Source organism: Mercenaria mercenaria, chromosome 4 (assembly GCF_021730395.1).
Source record: "Mercenaria mercenaria strain notata chromosome 4, MADL_Memer_1, whole genome shotgun sequence".
In the NCBI taxonomy this organism is placed as follows: domain Eukaryota; kingdom Metazoa; phylum Mollusca; class Bivalvia; order Venerida; family Veneridae; genus Mercenaria; species Mercenaria mercenaria.
In genome coordinates, this window is record NC_069364.1 from 10,088,322 (window position 1) to 10,101,882 (window position 13,561).

Below are 13,561 nucleotides of genomic sequence, written 5' to 3' on the forward strand. Positions count from 1 at the left end.
ACTTAGTAGTCAAATGTTAACATGGCATGAACAGGGTCTGTTTCGTGTCCGGTCCATAACTCTTTCATCCATGAAGGGATTTTAATATTACTTGTTACAAATGTTCCCCATGATGTGACGACATGTCGTGCGCAAAACCCGCACCCCTAACTCAAAGGTCAAGGTCACAATTGGAGGTCAAAGGTCAACAGGGCTTTTTTCCTGTCCGTTCCATAACTCTCTCATGCATGAAGGGATTTTAATATCAATTGGCAGAATTGTACATCATAATAAGACGATGTGTCATGCACATCTTTCAGACCCCTGGCTCAAAGGTCAAGGTCACACTTAGGGGTCAAATGTTAACATGGCATGAACAGGGTCTGTTTCGTGTCCAGTTCATAACTCTGTCATTCATTAAGGGATTTCAATATTACTTGGCACAGATGTTCTCCATGATGAGACAACATGTCATGCATAAATCCTGGAGCCCTTGCTCAAAGGTCAAGGTCATACTTAGAGGTCAAAGGTCTAATTCAAGAATGACTTTGTCTGGAGAATTTCTTCTTTATGCATGGAGGGATTTTAATGTAACTTGGCACAAATGTTCACCACCATGAGACAAATTGTCTTGCGCCAGAACCAGGTCGCTAGGTCTAAGGTCAAGGTCATACTTAGAGGTCAAAGGTCAAATTCAAGAATGACTTTGTCAGGAGCATTTCTTCTTCATGCATGGAGAGATTTTGATGTAACTTGGCACAAATGTTCACCACCATGAGGCACACTTTTTTAGAATTACGTCCCTTTGATGTTACTATAAATAGATTACATTGTAACTTTTTTATACGCCCGAAGGGACGTATTATGTTATGACGCTGGTGTCCGTCTGTCCGTCCGTCTGTCCGTCCGTCTGTCCGTCTGTCCGTTAGCAATTTCATGTCCGCTCTGTAACTCTTGAACCCCTTGAAGGATTTCAAGGAAACTTGACACAAATGTTCACCACACCCAGACGACGTGCAGAGCGCATGTTCCGGATGTCTCGCTTCAAGGTCAAGGTCACACTTAGGAGTCAAAGGTCATATCAGTTTGTTTCGTGTCCTCTCTGTAACTCTTGAACCCCTTGAAGGATTTCAAAGAAACTTGACACAAATGTTCACCACACCAAGACGACGTGCAGAGCGCATGTTCCGGATGACTTGCTTCAAGGTCAAGGTCACACTAAAGGGGTCAAAAGTCATATCAGTTTGTTTCGTGTCCGCTCTGTAACTCTTGAACTGCTGGAAGGATTTCAAAGAAACTTGGCAGAAATGTTCACCACATTGCAACGATGTGCAGAGCGCATGTTCCGGATGACTCACTACAAGGTCAAGGTCACACTTAAGGGTCAAAGGTCATATATGACTTTGCTTTGTGTATATTGCTCTGCATTGCAGTGCTCTTGTTTTTATTTGGCAGATCTCTTTTTTTGTACCTACAATAATTTTTTTTTGAATTACTTCCCTTTTATGTTACTATAAATAGCTTATTTTGAAACTTTTTTATTATTGGCCGTAGGGAAAAACCGAGACCACTTTTCTGTGGTACAACATGGATGGTACCTCCAATTTTAAGGTGTATTTTTACATACCTGTACCTGATAAAGATTTTTTTGTAGACTTTGAATTTTTTTTTTGTGGACTTACATTTGTTTTTTGAAGTTTTCCTTTTGTTGTTCCAGTCCTTTGGGGCTTCAACAGTCAAGTTCTTAAAATTTTGCTCCTATCCTATGATGTAAGCCTTCGGGCGTATATTGCCCCGCTTGGCGGCGCTCTTGTTATTACTGGCCGTAGGGAAAAATCGAGACCACTTTTCTGTGGTACAACATGCATGTTACATCCAATATTTAGGTGTATTTTGATCTATCTCTACCTGGTAAAGATTTTCTTGTGGACTTACATTTTATAGATTTTTTTTTTTTTTTTTTTTTTTTTTTTTTTAAGGATTAATTTCACTTTGTTGATAATATAAATAACTTTTATGATAACTTTTTGTATAATCGGCCAAAAAATTCCAAATGAAAACAACTGTACGTTTTTATATTTGCAAATTTTAATCCAAGTGCTTTGTTATATTATATTGCATATATAGTACAATATTGTTTATACATCATTGACAGATATCAGTTCATTATGTTATACTACAGTAGAGAAAATTAGGTGCCTTCCAGTAGGGGACTTTGTATTGCATGGCAATACTTCATTCACTTGTTGATATTAGCATATTCATGTATGTTGACATATACGTCTACATTGTATTACTTATAGACATCCGCCATATAGTACTAAATACACAGGTAGACATTCTTTTCCTTCTAAAACACCATACTAGTTTCCTTTGTTTTAATAGTTATGAATATGGAAAATGTTTATGTTCATTTGATAGGTTGCATTTATTGGTATATCAAACTGGGCATTAGATCCTGCCAAGATGAATAGAGGAATTCTTGTACAGAGAGAAGTACCGGATTTGGATGAATTGATCAACAGTGCTACGTATGTCATTGTCATTCCATTTCAGAAATATAAAATGTATTGTGTATTCTCATATGCTGTGTAAGTGTGATGTTATGGTTAACATTTCATTTACATTTATGTGTAATAATAAATTTGGTTTTGGCAAAATATATGAAATTAGAAATCTGTACTGTGGTCTCGACTGCACAAAAAGTATGAAAGAAAGAATGAATTTGAATATAGCTTTAGTATATTTTACACTTAATGTATGTTACTCTTTATATTTCAGTGGTATATGCAGTACAAAAGATAAATTGGGCAACTGGATCAACCCATTAATAAAACCCATGGCCATTTCTTACTTAGAAATATTTCAGAAGGCCTCACAGAGTATGAGAGAATTCTACGGACTGAGGGACTTCTACAGGTAATACACAGCTTCTAGGGGTGTCCATTGCCTAGTGGCTATGGATGCTGACTTCAAATTACTTGCCCCTTGAAACCTTGCTTGAGGTGTACAAATTTTTTTATGAGATAGGTATTTAACTGGCATACGGATGGTCGTTGGTTATTCACAGGTGCCAATATTTGCCTGAAACAACACCCAGAGGGGCACCTGGAGTTTTCCTCTAGCATTGAAGGTTGGTGGTTCTACCCAGGTGCTCGCTTGTGATGAAATAATGCACGGAGGGGCACCTGGAGTATTCCTCCACCACTAAAGGTGGAAAGTCACCATATGACCTATCATGTGTCGGTGTGGCGTTAAATCTAATAAAAAAGAAAAAATTGAAAACTGGAAAAATTGCCGTATGACTTGCATTGTGTCAGTGTGACTACAAAAACAAACAGTCATTCATCTGGCTTATGAAATGTCAGTGTGTCACTCGTGCCTGCAATAATGCTCCAGTCAAGCAGATGTGGTTTCCTCCACCATCAGATGTGACCTAAAAATGCAACTTTACATGCCAACAAAACACAGTTTATAAAAGAGGGCATTATGGGAATATACACTGGTACATAAGAATTTTCATTTTTGTATTTATGATTCTGAAGTTTTGAAATTTGATATTTAAAGTATTTAATTCGCAAGATGGCCAGTCAGATGTAAAAATTGATTTGAATGTTATCAGATGGTCTTATAATTTATTACAGGGTGTGTGATCAATTAACTCATAGAGTTTATGACATCATACTCTGTTAATTGAGTAGAGATGAATTTATCATTTTCTGTATGATTACTTTCGCTGTTTCTGAGTTTAGTCGCTATATTTTTCTCTGACTCGTGTTTTAGCTTGGTTAAGATGGTGTACAGTTTTGTTGAGAAATCCAAACAGAAACCAACCTGGCATGAGATGTTACACGCCATCAAGAGAAACTTCGGTGGCCTTGATCAAGTCAATCCAGTGGAGAGCTTCAGGAAGAACCTGACCACTATTGTCCATTTTGAAAAAACGGTAGGAAGTCTGTATTTGTATGTCAATTGCTTTGTACAAACTTACATGCGGTCAGTGAAATTTTTGATAGTTAAGGAATTTATTTGAAATAATTTAGATAGAACAAGTACAATGTCTTGTCTTTAAAAGTTACCACCATTACAATACAGAAGTAAAAAGCATTAATTTTTGTATCCTGAGAATGTAAGAAAACTACAGAATGTGAAACAATACTGCTCAAATGTTACATGTAGGTCTATTGCATACAGTCATATAGCTTTTTTAAAAATTTCCTCAAAAGCAATAAGTTATCTTTCTGAAGGAAGAGGCCATATTCCTTTCAGTCTTAAAAAAAAAATAGAATTCAACTTGTTTGGTGTCATCATGTGGAATAACTATAATGCTTCATATTTGAATTATTTCAGCCAAAGCACACAGATCCTGATTGCACACCAGCTGGCCTGGTACAAGCTTGTCTGTTTGATACAAATAAAATGAAAAGGTAATGTCAGTATGTGAAATAATAAATCCATCTAGGTGTTTGATACATTATTCAACGTAATTTAAGATTTCTAGATATAACAGAAGTTACAATTCAATTATTTTTTAATGCATTGTTTGAAATTGTTATGTAATGAACAGGATTCTAACTCTTGAGTTGAATTATTTTGCTTGAAGGAAAAACAGTTTCCAATACTTCTTACAATTATTTTTAATATGGAAAGCACTAACGAAAGTAAGTTTTTTGTTTGTTGCTGAAATACAGTGAGAGCAGATACCTACTGTTGTTGACAGAGAACTATGGAACACTGACCATCATACAACAACAGATATTGTCAAGGAGCAGTGATATCAGACCTATTACCATATTTGGTAGCAGCTTCAGAAGTGACCAGGAATATACACAGGTAGATTTTATTACTATCATGTGCAGTATGTTAGGAAAGCTTGGTCTCATGTTTCCTGCAATAACCTTGCTTCTTGCTGTCCTTAGTTTGATTCCCTAACCAAAATTATTTTGCTGTGATGATATAAAAAAGACATTATTACAGTTTATCTGTCTTTACCTAAGTTATTGTTGGGAAAATGTCAGTTTCATACAAACTAAATTTAGCATGCGCATAAATCCAGTCAGTCCAATTGAAATTAGGAAAAAAACAAGAAGTAGGTCAACATTTTATGCACATTCCACCTGAAAATACTTAAGATAATATAACGAAGTGTAAAAGGGGCATAAGTCCAGACAAAAATAATCGGACATGAAAGTTCCAACTATATACGCATATTATCCACTTCACATTGATGATGAATATTGACTCATTTCAATGGATGGAAACTGTCCAGATGTAGTTGTAATATTTAGAAGTCCAGAAAAGGGCCATAACTTCAGAAAAAAGATCTGGCATAAAAAGCCTTACAATATGCCTATGTCCACTTAATGCTTGTGTTGTATAACAAGTTTAATGTAAAAATTGTCGATGTAAACTATAGGAGAACAGACAGGTCAAACATCTTCGACAAGAGGGACATTAAAATGAATACTATGTATTTTACATATACCTGTAAAGGGTAATAGACGCTGGAACATTCATGGCATTTCAGTTGAATACTTCATATCATCAAAACCTTGAAGATTGCCTGATACATTACTTCTGGTTAGTTTTACATAAAAAAATTTGTTTTGTACAGGTATGTCGGAACATTAACAAGATCAAAGTATGTATGGAGACAGGAAACACAGTTGTTTTACTGAATCTAGAGAACCTGTACGAAAGTTTGTATGATGCCCTAAACCAGTACTATGTGTATTTTGGTGGAGAAAGATATGTTGATCTTGGACTGGGAACACATAGAGTCAAGTGTCCAGTACACAAGAACTTCAGGTAAGCTGGGTTTTGATGTGAAAGGTAAATGGTTGTCAGCATTTAAATAGTTACAGGTTTCTCTGTATTACTGGCAAGAATAAGAGAGGTACATACACTGCAGATCATTAATTAGAAGCCATTTTACCATTGGTTTTCTGGGTCATCTGCTGTTAAAAGCTTAGACATATGCAATTGAACATTGATAACTGTCAAGATTACTCAGCAATGATAAATAATATGACATTAAAGAATAAAGCATGGTCAGATATTACTACAATTAGTGTTTAATTTTATGTTATGTTTCATATGTTATTTTAGACTGATAGTTGTAGCAGAGAAGCAGACAGTATACAAGAAGTTTCCAATACCGTTGATCAATCGTCTTGAGAAACATTTCCTTACAATCAACACCATGCTGTCCTCCGAACAACAGCAGGTTGTGAAAAAGTTAGAAGAATGGGCTAAACAGTTTGTCACACAGAGAAATGTTGGTTATGCACATAGGTATGGTCTTTCATATTATTGGATTGTGTCTATGTAGAGGAAGTTCTGTTATGAAAATTGTAGTAAATCCTGTATTAAAAAAGTCCAGAATTTCGTGATTTGGTCTGCGTAAAGCTTTATTTGAACAGTATTAACTTTTTTCTTGATAAATAAAAGGTTATATAAATAGAGAGTAGGATAAATGTGCAAGTTTTGGCATAAAGATTTGACAAATTGATGCCCCCTTAAAGAAAAAAGGGTATTTTGTTTTGCTCATTGTCTGTAGATAGGTACATCTGTTGGTCGGTTTCATAGACCATTAATTTTGGTTTCCAGTTAATAAGTAGAGAGTGCTTGGTCTTACAATTTTCAAACTTCATAGGATGATTGTCTATGGTCAGTAAATGACCCAGTTGTTTTGGTGGTCAGGAGGTCGAAGGTGAAGGTTACAGTGACCGGAGACTGAAAACGGTTTTCACTCAATAACTAAAGAAGGCTTTGGCCTACAGTAGTTGATCTTTACAGGATTATTGCCTGTGGTAAGTAGATGAATGGTATTGTTATGGGGTCAGTAAGTCAAACAACAAGGTGACTGTGACCTTGAGACTGAAAATTATGTCCTCACTTGCCCCCAACAGGCCATGATGGGGGGCATATGTGCTTTACAAACAGCTCTTGTTTATTTGATGATTAAAGCATTTCATTTTGTATTTAAGGGGTAACAAAGCGGCAACAAAAGTTGGAGATGTTTTCATTGGCTACCATGAGGACACATGCTCAGCTATTGTTCTAGATGTTTGGGACAAACATGAACATATAGAAAACGAGAAGGATAGGGATACACAGGTTTGTTTTCTATAGAGTGAAATAAATGATTTTTTTTTCTTCATAAAAGGATACATAGGTAAGGTAGAATTTTTTATGAAAAATTAAAATCCTTTTTAATTATTGTAGAAGTGATATATTTTCTTATATTTTACTGACATGCTTGAACAAAATAGGTAGCTTATTTCTTACCTTGAGGACATGTTTTTGAAATTTTCACAATTTCAACTTTTGCATCTCAGTATATGATTGAATCTTGAAATTAAATGGGATATAATCAATTTTACCACTGACAGAAGATAACGTCAAAAGAGATCCATGTCAGATATGTAATTGGGCAATTTATCACAAGTTTTTTGCGACTTCATAATAAGTCATAATTATAGTGAATAATGGATCTGTTTTTTTGAACAAATATACTGTGAAACACTGCTTGATCAGTTAATGTATTACTGGCCATTTTCCTTTTACTGGCACATGTTTAGGTCACTCGAAACCCAGGAAAATTTGATCATTTTGCTCATTCTCATGCAGCCTCTAGCTGTTGATCTTTTACAATACTGTAGTGGTAAAACCAGAGTTTCATGGCTGCAAGCATTATGCCATGTTCTGGTGTTTTTTAAGTCCAGTGTAATGGTCATTTTTTCTCAGTTCTTTCATTGGGGGAAATAACCAACCAGTTGATTTTTCTCTCCCCTTGTTCAGAATGCTCCCCATCACCTCCACCCCACCAGTTGCAAATATATTTTTAAGCCAACAAATTCTTCATGAAAGTATGTCATTCTTTAAGTTCTTTGTTTAGATAAATTAACTGATTCAGATATGTTGTTTGAATAAGATTATTTATAGCGAAATAGAACAAAGTTAATGTAGTAAATTAAGTTGAATATGATTCAGGTTTTAAACGGAATTGTATTCTGTAATTTTAGGTTTTACAAGAAGCAAAGTCAGTGTTGCTATGGTGTGCCACACCTGAATCCCTGGTCAGACTAGACCACAGTAGTCTGTCTAACCAAGAGAAGACTTTGCACAATAAATGGTATTTCACTAGACAAGCACATGACAGTCTGATACAGTATGTAAATGTGAAAATTGTACACCAACAATGCAAACAACTTTTTGCTCAGGTAAGAATTTATTTTCCGGTCAAGAGAAAAGTTTCGTTATGTTCATAGACTGAAAAGGTATTACAACCATAATTTAGCATTGATAATGCCAGAACTTTCACAGGTTAAATGGAAAATTTGTAAGTTTATGTTTGTAGTAACTGTTTAATAGTCTGCCTGCTTAGCTCAATAGGAGGAGCATAGATTTACGGATTGTGAGGTCATGAGTTCAGTCCCTGGGTAAGGCGTATGTTCTCTGTGACAATTTTATAAAAGACGGTGTGCCCTCCAGGAACACTGGTTAGATTAACTGCCCCAATTACATAACTGACATACTGCTGAAAATAATGTTAAACCCAAAACAAAAAATGTTTAATAGTTGTGTGACTGATATATAGGCACAGAGCAAAAACCAGATAACTGCAATGACTTTAAGATGCACCTAACCACGTTTTTGCACTGAAATGATGATATCACTGATTAAGAAAAACCAACAATAAGATTCCCTGGTTCCCAAATATGAGGAGGTATTTTGTTTTAAAATTATGAAAGTTTATGAGTGCATTTACTATTACCTGCTTTACATCATATAGCTTAACATGTTTAACTGTTAGAGGTTTTGTTTCTTCTAGATAACTACCCATTCCAAACTAATGGCAGGTGTCCACAAGGGAGAAATCAGTAAGGCAACAGGAATAAATGTGGAGAGAATTCTTTTACTGGAAACCCTGTCTTCCTTTGATACAGAACAGCAGTTTAGTAACAGAATCCAGTAAGTATCCTTTCTTCAAAGTTTATTTCTTTATTTATTTAGCTCATGCTGATCAAATTTGAAACTTCAACTGCTTGCTTCATACCACTTTGGACACAATTCTTTCGTATGTAGAAATCATTTAGATAGCTTATGGAAGATCGTTGGTTTTTGACCCCCTTGCCATATGTACCGGAAATTATGTCAACAGGGGCATCTTGCATCATTCCCCAACACAGAACCTGGATGGTTACTGTATGAACTAGACTGTGGTAGTATTATTGAAATATAATAGTTATGTTTTATTTATTAAAGGCAGCACATTCAGAGTACAGGCAAAGATCCAAGCCTGATGGTAATACAGTGTGACTCTGGTGATGTGAATGCCAATTTGATAGCTTGTGCCCGTTACTGTGTCATGGATGAATTTGAAAAAATGCGTGATGAGCTACGAGCACCAGTACATGTTGTTTTCATTGTTCAGCTTCCTAGAGGAGCCTCATTCACTGGATTTCAGGTAACTATGATATGGTAATTGTCACACGTCTTGGCATTTACGGCAATACCTTTAAATCCCATTACAAGAATATGAATGTAAATAGTTACAATGATAGATGGCAATGAAAGGTAGTAAAAAGCACAAAACTATAACTCTTGTAATTTTAAAGTAGTGTGAAACACTGCAAAAATTGAAATATAATAGCAGACTCATTTGATCTTGTCTGTTCATGAGAGGTAATGAAATATGCAGCCGCACCACCAAACACTATTTTTTAAGCATTCTAGTTACAAATAATTTGGATGGATGTCGTGATCCAGAAGAACCAGAAAATATAATTACACTTAGTGCAAGTATGGGAAACTTCTTACAGCTGCCAAATGGCACTTGAAGACTTATCAGTGTGTAACTATTGTGTAAACATTGTTTCCAGTGTGGCATTTGGCACTCAGCACATATAGATGACTTGTACACAGCAGACATGAATATGCCTACTCTACAAGATATGCAAGGAAAGTCAGTGGCTAAACTCTTCACTGATGCCGTAGTGGAACCTTCTGCTATGGAAACTGACGAAGAAATCCCAAGAGAAACGTAAGAAAGATTTTTTTTCTAAAAGAAAGCCATAAATTTGTTGATGTAAAAAAATTATTATTTTCATTGTTTTCGGTGTATTAGATATTTGTGTGTGAAAACAAAACTAGTTAATGGTTACAAAAACATCTTTGGTTTTCCAGCCAATTTCTGTTAAAGGAAGACAACAGTTTTAATCTGATTATTTCTGTTATGGTCTGGCAGCCATTCACAAACCAGTTGTATGCCTTAGAAACAAAAACTTCAGTCCATAAGCTTGAACCAACAGTGACAATCGATTTGCAGTCAGTTGTTGACTTTAACCTGTGTTCATTGTTTGCCCTAATTAATCAGTCTAGACTTATGTGAATGTAAACACAACAGTTTAATTATACAATTTCCAGTAGTCCTGGAGCAGAGGAAATGGATTGGAGTGAAGCTGAAGGCAGACATGTACCACAGAGACAGAGAATGGATGAAGACATGATTACAAATGACCTTGAAAATAGACTGAGGGATGCACCACTGCAGTTAGATGATGTACTTCTAGATTTAAGAAATGTTGATAAACATGGTGGTGAAGGTTTCAGTCAAGGTTATGGTCAACATAGACTAAATGTAAAAGGACTAATATTAGCTTGTGTACAGGCAGCACTGTCTATGGTGAAAGATAAAGAGGAAAATACAAGTAAAGAAACAGATAGAGTGGCACTTGTTTTGAAACTACTGCATCAAGAACAAGTAGAAGGTAGTGTTAGAGAATAGTGTTTTTATAAGTTTAGATTTACAATTATAATTGTGCATCATTTTTGTAATGCTTTAAGATTTGACCACTCGACTGTCTAGGTCTCTCTGTAATAGTGGATAAGTTAATGTGCCTTTTTCACAAGATTGATAAGCCAGAGTGCTATCTTCAGCTTAATTTTACAGAATAAAATGAATTTATTTAAACTGGAAGAACATTCCACACAGTCCAGCAGTCTTAGCTATCCAGTTTTACTTTAAAGAAGGGAAATCCTACGTCACCAATATGAATATTATCACATTTATTGATTGATTTCATGGGACAAATTTGCATGTACCATCTATACTATAACAAATAAACCATATGAATAGGCAAATCCGATTTATGTTCTTTACTTGTTATCACATTGTAGTACACATTTGCATTGACAGCATTGATTATATGTACTAATTAGTAAATAACCACTGTAATGTGTGATTCCATGTTTTAATTCTTTTAAAAACATTATGCATCCAATCCAAACTAATGAAAGAAGAAATGCTGTATTTGTCTATAATTGTTTTTTTATATCTTTCTCTACCCAGGCCATGTGTCCTTCCTGCATGGAATATGTTGTCTGATAGCCAAACTTCTGAAGGAGAAGGAATCAAAGACTCATGTTGCTCACATGGCACATCACTGGCTGATCAACGAAGCTGCTGCTTCGGAAAATATCAATAAAGCAGGAACATTTAGGTATGTATTTTTGATTAGGTAGTTAGTGCAGATTTCAGAAGCATAATTTTTCAGGTAAATCTTTCTAAGGGTACTCTTCTAACACTTTCCTTATTATGTATTTTATTGGTAAAATATTATATATTTACAAGCACTGTACTTTTGTGCTTAGAAATGCTTTAAAAAGTAGTTTACCTTGTGCAATACAAGAATCATGAAAACAGCTTTAAAGATTTTTTTACATTTTTCCCGCACCCAAAATTTTTTATGCAGTATATGTACCATGCAGGAAGTACTTTGAAAATAATTAAACTCACACAACGCAAGTACCCTCCTGGAAATACTTAAAAAATTAGTTACCTTACACAGCACAGGTACCCTCCTGGAAATACTTAAAAATCATTTACCTTGCACAACACAAGTAGGAAATACTTCAAACAATCATTTACCTTGCACAACACAAGTACCCCCCTGGAAATACTTGAAAAATAATTTACCTTGCACAACACAAGTACCCCTCCAGGAAATACTTTAAAACTAGTTTACCTCAAACTGTACAAGTACCATGAAAAAGAAAATATGTATTAACTGTCACAAAACCCTTAATATAATGAATAAATGCACAGTTTTATCATGTGTTTCATAGAGCATTGGTCTACGGATCGCGGGGTCGTGAGTTCGATCCTCGGGTGGGGCGTATGTTCTCCGTGACTATTTGATAACCGACATTCTGTCTGAAATCATTAGTCCTCCACCTCTGATTCATGTGGGGAAGTTGGCAGTTACTTGTGGAGAACAGGTTTGTACTGGTACAGAATCCAGGAACACTGGTTAGGTAAACTGCCTGCCGTTACATGACTGAAATACTGTTGAAAAACGGCGTTAAAACCCAAAACAAACAAACAGAATCATGTGTTTCAACAACAATTGGCTGTAAATAATGCTGCCCTAATTCTGTTTTTCAGACGTTCATGTATTCAGACGCTGGAAAATAAGGTATCACCAATTTTGGCTGGAATTATAGCTTACTTGGACACTAATGACAACTTGAAGATACTACAAGAGGAACACTGCCAGTGGAAACAAGAATTATGGCTCACTTTCCTTAATACCGTAGATGCCATCAATCTGCAGGTTTGTGTCTGCTTGTTTCATTGTCTGTATAAACTTAAATGTAATAATGGATAGTGGATACTATGTTAAAAAGTATGTTTCAGTTTTCGGCTAGGCCTTATTGGTCGAGTAGTTAAGGATGCTGACTTTGATTCCGTTTGCTAATAATTGGCTTAAAGTAATTACTCCAGAAACTAAGTATTGTGACTTTTATTTTGGTTTTCAGACTTGTTGTAAGATCAGCACTATAAAACTGTGTATGGAGAGGGGAGTAAAGCTGATATTTTGTAACATTGACGGTTTTCATGAGAGTATTATTGATGCTCTGAAGGGACTACTCGAAGGCGAAACATTCGTTGAGCTATGTATAGGAGAACATCGATATAGGTGGCATGTGCACGCACATTTCAGGTAATATTTAATATGATTGATATTCGTACTGCTTACTGACTTGTATTGACTCACTTTCATTTGCAAGAAAACTGAATAAAATATCATACATGCTTTGCTTTTATAATTCCAAAAGTATTGCAAAGATTTCTTGCTCTTCTGTTGATAAAATTATGTCGCCGTTTTGTACTTATGTCAGTTTTAACAAATGTATTTTCAATTGTTATCATTATGATTAAACATAATTACCTTTAATTCATTTGATACATATGTTACATTTATCATTGCTCTGAACTTTGGGGATTTTCTTTTTAAGGAGGAACCATACTATAACCTTTTTTCAGAGCCCACGTTATTGACTGGTACCAACAAAAACTGGAAGATATTTCTGATTTAGACCTGTGTATATTTTTACGTTTAATGCATCAGTGACGTTTCCATGACGTCGCAAACATGACCACTTCGCGCACTTTTGACGTCAGATATACGGGGACATAATCTGCCTTGAAAATATTGTACCGGCAATATTTTTTAACGTAAATCCATAAATTATACATGAAATGAAAGCTGACATGAATCTCCAGAAGATGATT

The 13,561-nt window shown here is 35.3% G+C and overlaps 1 protein-coding gene across 4 annotated transcripts in view; it reads left to right on the forward strand.

Moving 5' to 3' along the window:
- Window positions 1-13,561, forward strand: part of LOC128556195 (E3 ubiquitin-protein ligase rnf213-alpha-like) — a 175,395-nt gene that overhangs the window by 99,352 nt on the left and 62,482 nt on the right. For all 4 annotated transcript variants that reach the window (XM_053540359.1, XM_053540360.1, XM_053540362.1 and 1 more), the window contains 15 exons: window positions 2,401-2,510; window positions 2,761-2,898; window positions 3,763-3,925; window positions 4,330-4,406; window positions 4,671-4,812; window positions 5,594-5,787; window positions 6,088-6,273; window positions 6,969-7,098; window positions 8,007-8,204; window positions 8,816-8,955; window positions 9,250-9,451; window positions 9,867-10,027; window positions 10,411-10,754; window positions 11,336-11,486; window positions 12,431-12,599. In XM_053540359.1, the coding sequence (XP_053396334.1) occupies window positions 2,401-2,510; window positions 2,761-2,898; window positions 3,763-3,925; window positions 4,330-4,406; window positions 4,671-4,812; window positions 5,594-5,787; window positions 6,088-6,273; window positions 6,969-7,098; window positions 8,007-8,204; window positions 8,816-8,955; window positions 9,250-9,451; window positions 9,867-10,027; window positions 10,411-10,754; window positions 11,336-11,486; window positions 12,431-12,599 (2,505 nt within the window). The remainder of the gene's footprint in view (window positions 1-2,400; window positions 2,511-2,760; window positions 2,899-3,762; window positions 3,926-4,329; window positions 4,407-4,670; window positions 4,813-5,593; window positions 5,788-6,087; window positions 6,274-6,968; window positions 7,099-8,006; window positions 8,205-8,815; window positions 8,956-9,249; window positions 9,452-9,866; window positions 10,028-10,410; window positions 10,755-11,335; window positions 11,487-12,430; window positions 12,600-13,561) is intronic.